The 13385-nt window shown below is 42.6% G+C and overlaps 1 protein-coding gene across 1 annotated transcript in view; it reads left to right on the top strand.

The window, feature by feature from the left end:
• Positions 1–4977: 4977 nt before the first annotated feature.
• Positions 4978–13385, top strand: part of T265_02573 (hypothetical protein) — a gene marked incomplete at both ends in the record, with an annotated part of 81445 nt that continues 73037 nt past the window's right edge. The window contains 4 exons of the mRNA XM_009166852.1: positions 4978–5044; positions 5075–5180; positions 5236–5423; positions 12844–13023. Of these exons, the coding sequence (XP_009165116.1) occupies positions 4978–5044; positions 5075–5180; positions 5236–5423; positions 12844–13023 (541 nt within the window). The remainder of the gene's footprint in view (positions 5045–5074; positions 5181–5235; positions 5424–12843; positions 13024–13385) is intronic.

Genomic DNA, 13385 nt, shown 5'->3' with positions numbered 1-13385 from the left:
TCATCCCGGAATTGCAGTACTATCGGGCAGCACATGGATGGATTCGACTTCCGGAGTCGCCGAGCTTTTCATATGGTGTCCCGCATGCCACATGCATTCAGGATGGCAGTTTTGGCATGTTCAAGTGGGATTCGACCGGATGCATTGAATATTAATACTTGATGCCGGCATTCGATGCGTTGACTAATCTCAGTAGCTATGGTGTCAATAAGAAGTGACGCTTTTTCTAAGTTTGTTTGATTGCATGTTGCGTCAGGATTCAGAAGGCATACAATCGATCGTATTGTTCGGAGGGAGGACATTTCGTTCCCCATTTGGCGCACACGTGTTTTGAGGGTTGTGCAGAAAAGGGATGGTGGCGCAAGCAGTGGGCATTATCTGATATATAAGCGGTCACTTCTAAACCGGCACGGACAAGGTAGTACAGCTACTAGTACTTTTTTCCTTTCAGGGATCATACTGCGCCGAAGCACGATCATATTTTCTGTAGTTGAATTTGGCGGGCAAAGACAGAGCAGGGGAGAGCAAAAACCAGGCATCCTATCTGACACATGACAAGAAAACTGCAAAATGCGGAAAATGGGGATCCAGCACAACTGATCTTTTCAGGCGGCAGAGTTGGTGTGACCCAGCCGTTCGTTTTGAACCAAAACCTAAGACCATCGCTGAAGACGTTTGGTCTGGGCTGTTGATATTAAGTCTAGGGTCACGAAAAGCGCAATTGTGGATGAAGGGAGGGTTAAGCGATGCGGATAAATGGCAGCAGGTATCTTAGAATGGTAATGGACAGTGAAATTATAGAGACTTGCTGGTGTCGCTGTTTTTGTGGAGTCAGGTGTAAAAGTCGATTTTGATAACCGCCCAACTTAAGCCAGAAAAGAAACAACGCATATTGGTAAAAATAAAAACCTTACTTGGGTAATGCTGGGCGCAAATGTGGCTGGAACGGGGTCTGAAAATAGCAATGGACAAACGGGTGGAAAAAGTTTACCGCATGTACGGTGCAGTAGTTTATAGAGTAGATGGCGGAGTAGGACCAACTAGGCTGGGCGCAAGCTGGAACGGGGTCTGAAAATAGCAATGGACAAACGGGTGGAAAAAGTTTACCGCATGTACGGTGCAGTAGTTTATAGAGTAGATGGCGGAGTAGGACCAACTAGGTCTCTGGCTGCAGAGAAAAGCGTTTTGGTAACGAATGTAGTTGACTGGGGTAAAACATGTTAGAGAGTACTTCAAGGTAGTGTCTCTCGAGTTCTACAATCTGATATCGGGTCAGGAAAAATGTTCTCAACAATGGCTAATTTTGATGGGGTGACCGGTAGTGACATCTTGCAATAACCGAGCAGTGAAATGCTCAGTTGGGTACCCGCCAGGTTTTTGGGCAGCAGAAGTGACGTTGTGGTGGGGTTTTGCCAGTAAGATGGTACATGCATTGGTTGTGCAAGTGTCTTCCCTTTTTGCTACACGAAATACTTGGCCAATGGGATTTGGAAGACTTGAGACCAACAGGATGCTAATACCTTTGGTGAGTGTGACTTTGGTTTGCCACAGGGCAACTTTCGTGGGCATCTGAGTAGACAATTTCCTCAAGTCTGATAGACTGAAATCAGGTTTTACGGTTTTAGGTTTTCAGGAAAATGAGATGAGGTGCCCAACGGGTTCACTGTGGCTTTGAACAATGCGATTTCCGGTCTATGTGATGTCCGTGGATCTCAAGGATGTGTAGTAAGTTGGGAGAGAAAGTGGTGCATGCGGATGGTGATATTTTTGCCTGAAGCTAAGGCACAACTCATCACATGTGTAGAGGTGAAGACTAGCTGTTTCCTGAAACTCTAGGTTGCTTTGGTGTGTTCCTGTGGTGTATATGGATGCCGCTAAGCAAGACAACCTGGCTTCAAGCGGCTCGGGATATTTTGGACCAAAGCGAGTTCTAGTATGATTAGGTTCTTAGGCACATGTTAGATGCAACTTCGAAGCACTGGCTTGATCAACTGAAGTAAGCATTGCTTGGTCTCTCCGATAACCCGATGATTTAGTAATATTGCACAGGCGTCTCTTCGAAAAAACACCGGGTCCGTGAACTATTCAACTCCTTCAGGAAGGTGTTCCTGATTGGGCTAGTATGATGTAGGGATGGGGCGGAAGTTGATGTCTGGAAGCCAGAGAACAAGTGAGCTGAGAAAGAGCACAAATCTTGACGCAACAATCAACTAGCCACATGGTTGACAAACAACCCCCCGCGTGCCGTTGCAAACTTGCACTGTGGCCTATTAGAGTGAACACGGTCATGTATATCGCTGTGTTACTCCAGAGCCATTTGTGTGGTTATCCGCCCTATGTATCCACTTTATTAATGTGTTGCATTATGTTTTTCCCGTGTACATTGTCATCATTTGTATATGACTAATTTGCTTCCCCCGTGTTTCATCATTCGGTCCTGTGAGCGAAAATCCATTCTTGCGTTCGACATGCGATGATCCCCATTAAGGACCATTCGGCGTTATTGGGCACTGTGAGGGCTAGAACCAAATAAAAAGGATCTCTTATTGCATAGGCTCATAAAAATAGGATTCAATGAATGGTACTGGTGCTACGGCTTTAGCGTACACCATGGTGTGAATTTTTCTCGGCCTCTTTCACTTCATACGCATATTCTGTTACCTGTCGTTTGTTGTTTGAAGCCCGCCGTCATGGTTCTCACGTGATCTCCAAAATCTTCCTGTATCATAATCTTTGGAATTCAATGCATTTCCATTGGTATTCAGAGCTTTGTTTACTTTGAAATCCTTATCTGTGTCTACCGTACAACTCAACTTGGCTTGGGTACATCGGTCGTTTCCTGTACGAGATTTCGACTCGTCCGACCTCCATATGATTTAACAGTGCGGTCGGTATTCATATAAAAAATTGACATTTTCCATGTGAAGCCTAAGCGCGTTTGAGTTAATTACGCAGCATCTTGTAAAAACCACACGTAGGCACCGTTTTTAGTTGCCCAACGTATGAATGCTGTTAAATTCCACCTCAGAGCACCTCAGCACTATTCAGTCGTTTCGTGCTGTCTATTTTGACGCGAGGCCAAATTTCGTGGTCTCTTTCTGATTTTCCTGCCCCGCCCACACTTCTGACACTATCTTGTTTGGTTTTTATCACCCCGTTAAACAACTAACTTCTTACTTAGGACAACGGAATGAGCGGAAATTGAACTCACCCGCATGGTAAAGCGCAAAGTATCTACAACTGTTGGGGTCTTCTAGCCCACAGATTGTTATGCAGTTCCAGTCCCCCTAACCTGTAGAATCATCGTCTGCTGTACAAACCGTGGCGTCATGTGTACGACGACTACAGTTAACATACACCTCACCTGACTTCAATAACTAGCTAACGCCTGCATCAGCGCTGGATGGCCACCAATCGCATCAAGGTTCTATGCTGCCTACACCGGTCGGAAGCCTGACACGATTTCACACATTATCAGTGAACCATGGCGGTCCAGGTACACTCCGCAACACAGCTTATTACCTCCCATTTAACTCTTAAGCGTCTTCGATTATTCGGATGTTTTTACTCAACTAAGGAAGCAGAAAGGAAAGCAGAAAGGAAGCTCGTATATGTCAAGCCACTTGGTTTTGTCCCTCCTTTGTTCCTTTGCTATTTTGCGAGCATGCCTGGTTGTTCACTGTTCAGAAAGACAGTGAGAACCATAGCAAGCGCGCAAACGGACCTGGTCACCGGAGCCGCTTCATCATTTCTTGCCTCCGCAAGGCACGCTCGGCAGCATCCCGCTGAATTTCAAGATGCACCGGAGACCGTGAGTTCCTGGCCCACTCTTGCACCCAAGAGTTTCCGTGCGTCAGAGATCAGAGATCACCGACTCATCATTACGATTTCTTCTTTCCTAATGTCTGTCTTCTCAGGCCTATTTTTGCTCGCTTTTGAGGGGCGCTGCTCGTTTTTGGCATTCCGGTGGGGGGCCAAGGAGAGGGTTCGTAGTCTTTACCTCTGCACTGAGCGCGAATTTTTCGCTGCCCTAATTAAACTTTAATTTTCTTGCCGGTCAGTGTCCACCCGTTTTGCGCATACGTTTTTGGTGCCTGTTTGTATCAAATTCCCTCTGTATTTGTTTTCTGCATACACGTCCGCTTACTCTGCCCATCTTCGTTAGCTCGGCTTCTGTAAGCAACCTCGATCGCCTTTGTCTAAGCTTCACCATCTGACAACCGGAAACCCCGGATACGAACTAGACCACGTAATCGAATGTTGCGGGGATTAGAATGAACTCACCTGGCATTTGTAATGTCGGACCTCCGTAACAAGCAGTCATATCGTATGTATGTATGTGCCACATCCCTGTCTGCTGAGACGGTTAAACTTGAAGTTTTTTGTGGCATATGGAGGTGCTATCAGGGGTGTCGCAACAGAAGCATGAAAATTGATCCTAGGACAGTCAACTTAGCGAAAAGTTTAGTGGACGCTACCTGGACCTATTTGGCCGGGGCGTTAGGATCGTGTTGACCGGAAAGTGGCTTTTCCTAGACTTTCCAGCAATTATTGACAACTTCACTATATACTGGTGGAGTGTCACATGAAATTAGTCGGAAATCAGGGAAGAACCAACAGAACTTTTGCAAATGGTGAACACCTCCAATTGCAAACATACAGCTTTTTTACTACTAATCTTGGCACCAGGAGTGTGACGGGTAAACAGTCGTTTCCAGTTGACCTAGCCACTTAGAAAATGCGAATAGCGAAGAAAACCTCCCTATTCACATCCGTACTCGTCCGTCTCCCCACCCTAATACAACTTATTGAAACTATTCTTGTGAACCGAATGAGTTTTTGAAGGTCACCTTGGGTGAAAACTTTCAAAATTATAAACACATTTGCGGAAAAGCCCTTTGCAAATCAAAGTCCTTATCTCTCATTCAGTCTCCATTCGTTGAGATGTTTTAGAGGCATTTTGACAATATTTCAGTTATGCTCACGACAGGATTCGCCGGGAATACACTCATTTTTCTGTTAGTGTTGGGGTGGAGTTTATCTAGTAAGTAACATTAGCTTCTAAAGTTCCTAGTTACGTTTCCGCCGTCATTTACTCAGCTGCCTCCTCGGAATGCTGTATTCAATCCTGGTGAAGCCATATTACTCCCGTGTGTGGCCATTGGTGCTCCGGCGCCAAAGTAAGCTTGATTCCTTTGAACAATAGTCTAGCACAAACTAACTTCAACCATACAGATATACGTGGTTCAAGAACGGAAAGTATTTCAACTGGGCAGCAAACACTGGAAGATACACCAAGTGGCCGGATCAGGGAACACTGGTAATTGCTCGTCCGGGTACGGATGATGACGGAATATACCAGTGCTATGCCTCCAATCAGTTTGGTATCGCCCAGTCAAATACTGTCAATGTCAGAAGAGCAGGTTTGTGGCGTTACTTCGTGCGTGATAATGACAGACGATTTTCCAACTATTTGCCATGCTATATAGCCACCATTCCTATGGGAATCCGTAGGAAGCAGTCAGTCAGTCAGTTGGTCACTCGATAGTAGCGAGCAGTAAGTAACCATAGAACACGGATCAAAACTTGGAGGATATGCTGTTTCAAAAAATCAGTGTGCATGTTCCGTTTCCGGGTACCGTTCACTAACCTGTAGTTATTCTGTAGCTTTTGCTTTATTGAGACATGCAAGGACTCGTCACCTTGTCTGTCTAGGCAATAGTTTCATCATCCACTGGCTGCTACGGAGGTCTATTGTGACAACTTTGAAGACACAGAGGTAAACTTTACAACCCATACACGAGTTGCGGAAAGAACATCTGCAGGTCATTTTATTTTGTCTTTTCGTTCAAATTTTAGTGGACTGCTCCAAAGCCACGCCGCTTCAAAGCTTAATTGAGACAGTGAACACCCAGGTCGAAAGGACAACAAAGTGAATCAGCCACAGTCTATTTTAGTTGTAAGGATTACACATGTGCTCTAATTTCTTAAGAAACATTGGACTTACCGGATAATCTTAGGCGTCTTTCGCGCAAACGACAAACCTCTGATTCTCCAGTAGTGGAACAAGCATCAATCCATCTTGCAGGGTAGGTTGGAGTACACTATGCTAGTGAGTGCTGTCACTGCTTTTGGTTCTTCTTCTTCATACTGAATCCAGCCAGATAATTCTCCGTTTTCTAACTGGGCAAGGGGAACAATTTATTTTTTCTGAGTTATCCGGGTGCGGACTACATAAGGAATTTAAAGGTAATTTGACAAGGGACTCCAGAAGTGACCTTCAAAGGTTTAGCCACAGTAGAATCTTTTTGTGGTATTTTACTGACTGTAAGTATATGTTATCGAACCTTCTATGGCTGTCTCGCGCGGTAGAATAGCCCCGAATGAGAGTTCCTTCGTGATCTTAGCGAAACCACCGGAAAAACGCCATGGTGCGCCTAGCCTTGCAGAAATGTAATATAGGGATCTGAGTGATCCGACTCACTTATTATGCGATGACGTTTTAAAGTTTGAAATTATCCGTTTGCAGCTTTATGTTTTTAGGGATCGTGTACGCACCGATTAATAAATTTAGATCAGATTTGGAACCTACAATTACCACTTTTGCAGCAAGGGGTAGCTGACACTCCTTGTTTAGCTCTCGTTTACATAGTTCGATCTAGAATGTTGTGTGATATCCTGCGGTAATCTATGTCTCTAATCCTATTAGCAATATACGTTTTCAGAAAGACGTTGATGGGACACTGGCTAATTATCTTGCTGATATTCAGCAACGCAGTATAAGCAGGGTGATTGGCGTTTAATTTTCTTGCTTGTTTCTCATTTTAGACAAGCAAAAGTGGTGATTACAATTTCAAGTTGTGTAGTTCTAGGGAACTCATAAGTGAGCTTATGTTTTCACTGGCTTAACTTACCGAATTTCCAATGATTAGGGGTCTCAGAAAAACCGAATAGTAAAGCATGCTGTCATGTTCTATCGGTTCTTTAAACAGAATCTTTTAGCTAGCCGCTTTTTGAAGTATTAGACAAAGCATTCCTTTCAGCGGTTTCCAAAACAGAAACAAAAAGATAGTTATGGTCTTGGTCAGGTGCTCAAAGATTTTTAATAATCACCTCTAGATAACTGGGTTGACTGCTGCATTGTAATTAGCCTTTTCCTTAGATGAAAGAACAAACAGGCAACCGAAGTCTCCTATGGGCTTTGTGCAACAAATCTTTTTTACAACAGTCCTGTCGTTTTTTTAAAGCAACGCCATGTTCTCCAAGTATTGCTCTGGCTGGTTCCTGGCAGGTCTTGTTTATTCTGCAACGCGTTGCGATCGTCAACTGTAACGGACTTTCTCCCAAACGGTCGTTTGTTTGCCAACACTCAAAAGGTGTACAACTCAGTGGAAAGCGACAAGGAGTCTTTTTAAACAGGAAATCCTAAATTCAAATCGAAAATAGTAAACTGTCTAGCTGCTACGGCTAAAATGGTATTGTGCATTCTTTCTATTAAGCAAACCACCGTGCATTCTGACTGATGCTTTATTTTAAGCGCCCGTACTGTCTGTCACGGGTTCAAAAAATAGTGACCGTGAAGTACGTAACAAGAACGGTATATCGTGACGACAAAACTCCGCCGTTTGTATTAAAACCAGTTACATCAGAATCAACATCAATAATCGTCAAACTCGTTTTGAGTATTTGAATGACTAGAGTTGTTTATGCGGCCTACATTTTCTCAAGCAAAAATTACCTACAATTCTGGTTTGGCTTTTATAAACTCATTGGATGCAGGCTTTTACCAATAAATTTTGATCACGTTCTATACACTCTTTTGGATGTTCTTCAAGGATTTAGATGCGTTCATTGAAGGCAAGCATTGACAGTCTCGATCTCAGCTTCATGCATTGCCTTAACTATTGTACTTTTAGGTTCTTGCATGAAATTACGGCTATTCTTATGTTGCTTCCATAAGCAACGCGACTTTATTGTTATTATAGCCATTTACACTACCAGATAGTTATTGGTGAATTTTCGTTAACTCAGTATAAAAGACCTGTTGAGTTCTTTGGGTAGCCGTAATGTATTATTCTTACCATTTGTTGACAAACGAATGTGGCAGCTTTCCTTGTCACTATTTTTTACAAGCTGTGTTTTGCGGACTGTGTACAACGTTTAACGTCATCTGTTGTTGAGCACGCCGAGGACTTGTCTGAACAGTTGTTGCACCCCAAGATAGCATTTTAGCAACTGCGCAGTTTTACCAAAGACGATGTGCAGGAAACTACAGAGACTAATAAACCTTTGAAGAAGGTATCCATTTCTGATGAAAAGCACATCAGTGTTTAACATGGGAGGAGTGCAAACAATAATAACGAGAGGGTTGGTGTCAAGTTAAGCTGTTTACAAACTCAACGTATATTGTTATATGTGTGTAATGTATTGTATTATATTGAACTACTGGTAGCTCGGAGATAGTTTATTGGCTGCTGATCAAGTGTCTGTTGATCTGTTTGCTGAGCTTAGCAACTGACTTGCATTTCTACAGGCATTCATGAAGAAAGTAGATCTGTCGTCTGATGGAGGCCCGTCGGCAGGTAAATGTCTCCCGTCGACGGGCTGTTTTGAGCTGAGAACCCTGAAAATTGTTGGTAATGTGCTGATATATTTATATATATTGGTAGTTCGGGTAAATTGTCAAGCTCGGTGAACAAGCAACATTCACCGGACCAGCGACCAATATATCATACTCTCCCAAATTACGACGCATTTATATATGATAATACGTTGTATTATTATGTTGCATTATTTCGTGTTATTGTATAATATCACTGAATACATAAATTATCCAAGAAGACAGCAGTTAGTGTCTAAAACAGGATGACACATAACATAAAGAAGTAAAAGATGGTGGATTTGGACTGTATAGCGCATGCTGGGGACATGGTCATGTGGAATTAAGCTAACGCAAAATTGAACACCAACAATTCATCATAAAAAGTCTGTTAGAAGGTTGGTACACAATACTTGTAGGCGTTTTTTACAGATCGTTGACTCAGGGGAGAATGGTGGTTGGCTGGCTAGTCTTTCAAAAGACCAATTCCGAGGGACACGGTAGGCATAAATTAGAGATGAAAAGAGAAAAATCACGAAGCTAGGATAGCCTATTGAAATAGGATAAGTAGCAGCAGAACAGAATGAGCGGCTTTTATATCCTCTCATTCACACTGTCACAACATCACTCAGTCGCTTGCAGCCGAATGGTTTGGTTCTCAACCGCTAGCAACGATGCTGAGGGTTTGGAACCGCGTGAACATTCATGAGGCGTGCATTACTTAAGATCCTCAGCACAGTTGAAACGGGCTGAGCAAAGTTCATTAGTTTTTAAAATAAATTGCTTTCAGCTGCAGAAGAAAGTTGCTTTTGAGAGAAAACAGGTAAGCTTATTTTATCAACAGAAATATGTTGGACTGAACCATCTTATTTACTTTGGCGTCGGACTTTTTGTGGTATCCAAGCTTTGCATATTGCGTTTTTGTTGTTAGTTTTAAGTCATTTGCAGTCACGAGTAGCAAACTAGGGTGGAAAACAGTTGGTCTAGTGTTTCCTATTCTTGCGGTAACCTAATGCTTGTTGTCTTCATAAATAGTTGCGAGGTACAGGAAACGGTTGACTCCTGCTAAAATACAGTTTGATTACATCAAAATTCATGTGCCTTTCTCTGAGATGGGTGATAACTGATGATTTTGGACCTGAACTTGGTTGGTATGCATTATTTGTTTGCCCAAGCACCCGGAAATTAGGCTGTGACATGATAGCGTGAGGCCCTAAGCTTAAGTTTCAACACAATGGTCAGTTTTGATTACTTTGCTCTGTCTTTTTAGCCAGTTGCAAGATATTTTGCACACGGACAAGAAACAGTAAATTCTTATCTGGCACAATAGACTAGACTGTTTTCACTAATGTTCTACAGGGAGACTCCGTTGAGCTTTACTCAGCCTGACGGCCAAGATCAATGTGATAACTTTCGAGCCCACAACACTCCCGTCACAGAAGGTGTCAATTTTCACACGACCGGCTGACCTTAGCTTGACATAAGTTATTGCTTGCCGCAGAAAGTCTGAATATATAAGTATACCAAGTATATTATTACCTAGATGAAAGAAACCCACAAAGGTATACTATTTAAAGCATTATTGGTTGGCTTATTATACTACGGACACTCAGTTTTGCGATTCATTCTTCTTCCTAAATTAGCGGCGGTGTTTACATAATGTCGTTTGGATTCTTGCAAGATTCAATATATGTAGAAGAAAAATCCTAAAATTGACAAGAAGCCCTGAACATCTGGTCTGATTGGTATTCCTGTAATACGAAGAGATAAGCTACTACGGAAGGATAAGTGGGATTAATACAGCTGGCTATGTACAAAAACAGAGTCTTTGATAGGTCATCTAGTAAGATATGCAGATGATCAAAGGTAACAAGTTCAACATGCAGATAAAGGCCTCTAGAACAGCAGCAATCAGCTACGCATAATGGAATGGGTGGTGAAAGGATTCGCGCACTAATGCTTCACCGATGAACCCCCAAGCGATTACTTACACGGAGTGTCTTGAAGAGTAGTACATAGTATATGTTGAAGAGGTAAACATATCGACAACTGTGTTGCCAACTCGGGTGTGATCACTAAAGGCTCAAATGCTGTGGCAAGCTTCTTGCATCTCGTACGCACACCTTCAGTTTTGAAATATTTTACATCATTAAAATGATCCGTCTTGGTGTCGATTGTGAGCCTACAAATAGCCCCAAAATGACGTAGACTGGTAGAGTTTTAGGTCAGTCTATCATAGGATCCCTTCTGATGTCTAGTGTATGAAGTCCGGATGCGTGATAATTGCTTAGTCAAATGAAGCGAAAGAGGAAGAGGAAAACTGGCACATTGTTCGAAATTTTCATCTTGTGTGTCTATACTAATGACACTAAAAGTACAAAATAAGAATCTGGAGAACAGAAAAATTGTGTTCAAACCTTGAAAGTAATGTTCTCCCCTTTTGGTGCGAACTGACCGGAGTAACCTAGCGGGAAGAGCGAGGAATGGATGATTTGGGAGCAGTGTCAGATTTCCTTCTAGAGTACATTATCGAAATCAAGACAATACTGTCCTCAGCAACATACCTTTCTACTGCTATATTCACAATCCGCTTCTTGTTACTTATTCCCGATGTTATTTTAGTGCTGTCCGTCGTTGAAGCGAATGCATTAAATTGCCGTTGCAAAAAAGGCGAGTGCCCCAAACTGGAACTGACAATCGAAGGAACAGTCACTCGACTGCTCTGCGTTGTTTGGATGGGTCTTGATCAAACCGTTCGTGTAGTTGAGCTCTTGTAACCTCGTGCATATTTACTGCTGAAGACGCACGTCCACACTGGAAGTACATTAACACGAGAAACAGCAATGGCGCTGTAACTTCATCTAATGATATCAGACAACCACAGTGCTGTGTCGTTGGCATTCCATATTAGATTAATATCTGAAAGGATTCGACAGCTATACATTTCGAATTTCTGGGTATTTATAAGCTGGAAGAGTGAATGGATGTTTCGCTATCCATCTTTTCCAAAGCAGACATTTTACTTCAATAAATACTGCGGCTAGACGGTGGTCAGAAGCGGACTTTGCCTCCGTTTTGTTCTTGTCGGACTGATCCTACTTTTAACTCAATTGCCAGCTCCAACTTACCAAGCGCTTTGAAATAATAACCGCAAAACATCAGTAATGTTTTCATAACTGTTGTCTTTAGCCCCGAGTCAAGTTATCTTACGCGTAAAAGTTTTACAGCTTTCCCTGACCCTTTATGCAATCCTTGGTATTCAATTTTTTCCAGGCCCCATAGTTCTATGATCTTCAGTGTGGTAAATAGGGTTTATTGGCTGAACGGATGTCGAACATTACGGACACTGCAGCAAGGGAGCGCAACTATATAGGCCTGAAAGATGAACCGCAGTCATGCCACATGTTCCAACACGTACCCACGAACAGATAAGTGTGAATCAGCTGTTTATTTGGTCCATCCGATTCATCAGTGAAGTGTAGAATTTGACCATCACTTCGGATGATCTCATCGACCAATCTGATCCTGGAACGTACCGACGCGGAATATACATACGAATAACCACCAATGGAACAACTTTTCCTTCCTAGTTGCCCAGCTTCCTCTTGTTGTACACGTTTCTGTTTTCTTCCTTCGTGTTAGCTCACCATCCGCGAGTAACTAATTGCTGTTGTTGGACAGTTCGATGATTAGCCCGGCACCAGCCCGCCAGACTGCCTTCAAATCTGAGAGCTCTAAGCCCATTATCAGTTTTATTTACTTATAGCCTTTGGCAGTCACAATGAAGACAGTAATTCTCTACAGACACTTATCCACTCAAGTATAAGTGAGCTATTGTGCGGTGTGTTTGAAATAGTTTTCGTCTATCCAATCAGTGAACCACATGATCAGAACACCACTACTAATTGGTGGGATTGTTGCATTTTTGGTTGCTAGTTATTTCGCTTTACATGTATTACGACCAACAAGCGTGTACAAACTGCCAATTTTTCACTGTAACTTTTTAATTCAAACAGTTTGTCCTGCGATAACCTACAATAAAGATATTCCTTATACTGATACATGCTAACCATCGTGCAGTTAAAACTGAATTGAGATGAAACATTTTCACCTCTCAAACAGTTTCCCAATATATTTTTGATAGAACTGAAGCTCTTGGATGTTGGACCGCGACTCTGAGTGACAGCATTTGATGCTCTAATTTATTATGGCAATTCATTGTGCACCCTTGCTTCTCATTTCAGAACTCGGAGATTTCGAAAGAGTGGAAACAAAGACCATGTATGTTCGTTATGGAGATTCTGTTATGTTGAGATGCAATGTACCCCTGGGCTATCCTCCACCGGTAGTCACATGGCAAACCAAGAAGTATTCCCAAATTCAGTATATTAAGGAGACAAACCGGAGAGCAACGGATATTAACGGTAAGTAGTCGTGCTATCCCACTCAACTAGCAACAATCAAGTGACTGACACACCTTTTAGGAAACTCGTGTGCGTCTGATTGGTAAAAAAAAAACTTCAAAGCTTAATTCAGACAGTGACCACCCAGGTCGAAAGGACAGCAAAGTGACTCAGCCACAGTCTGTTGTAGTTGTAAGGATTACACATGTGCTCTAGTTTCTTAAGAAACATTGGACTAAGCTCTTATGTACTTACCGGATAATCTTAGGCGTCTTTCGCGCAAACGACAAACCTCTGATTCTCCAGTAGTGGAACAAGCATCAATCCATCTTGCAGGGCAGGTTGGAGTACACTATGCTCGTGAGTGCTGTCACTGCTTTTGG

Source organism: Opisthorchis viverrini (genome assembly GCF_000715545.1).
Source record: "Opisthorchis viverrini unplaced genomic scaffold opera_v5_31, whole genome shotgun sequence".
Lineage (NCBI taxonomy): Eukaryota > Metazoa > Platyhelminthes > Trematoda > Opisthorchiida > Opisthorchiidae > Opisthorchis > Opisthorchis viverrini.
Note: the sequence above shows the minus strand (reverse complement) of the source record. Positions and strands in the feature narration are given on the sequence as shown.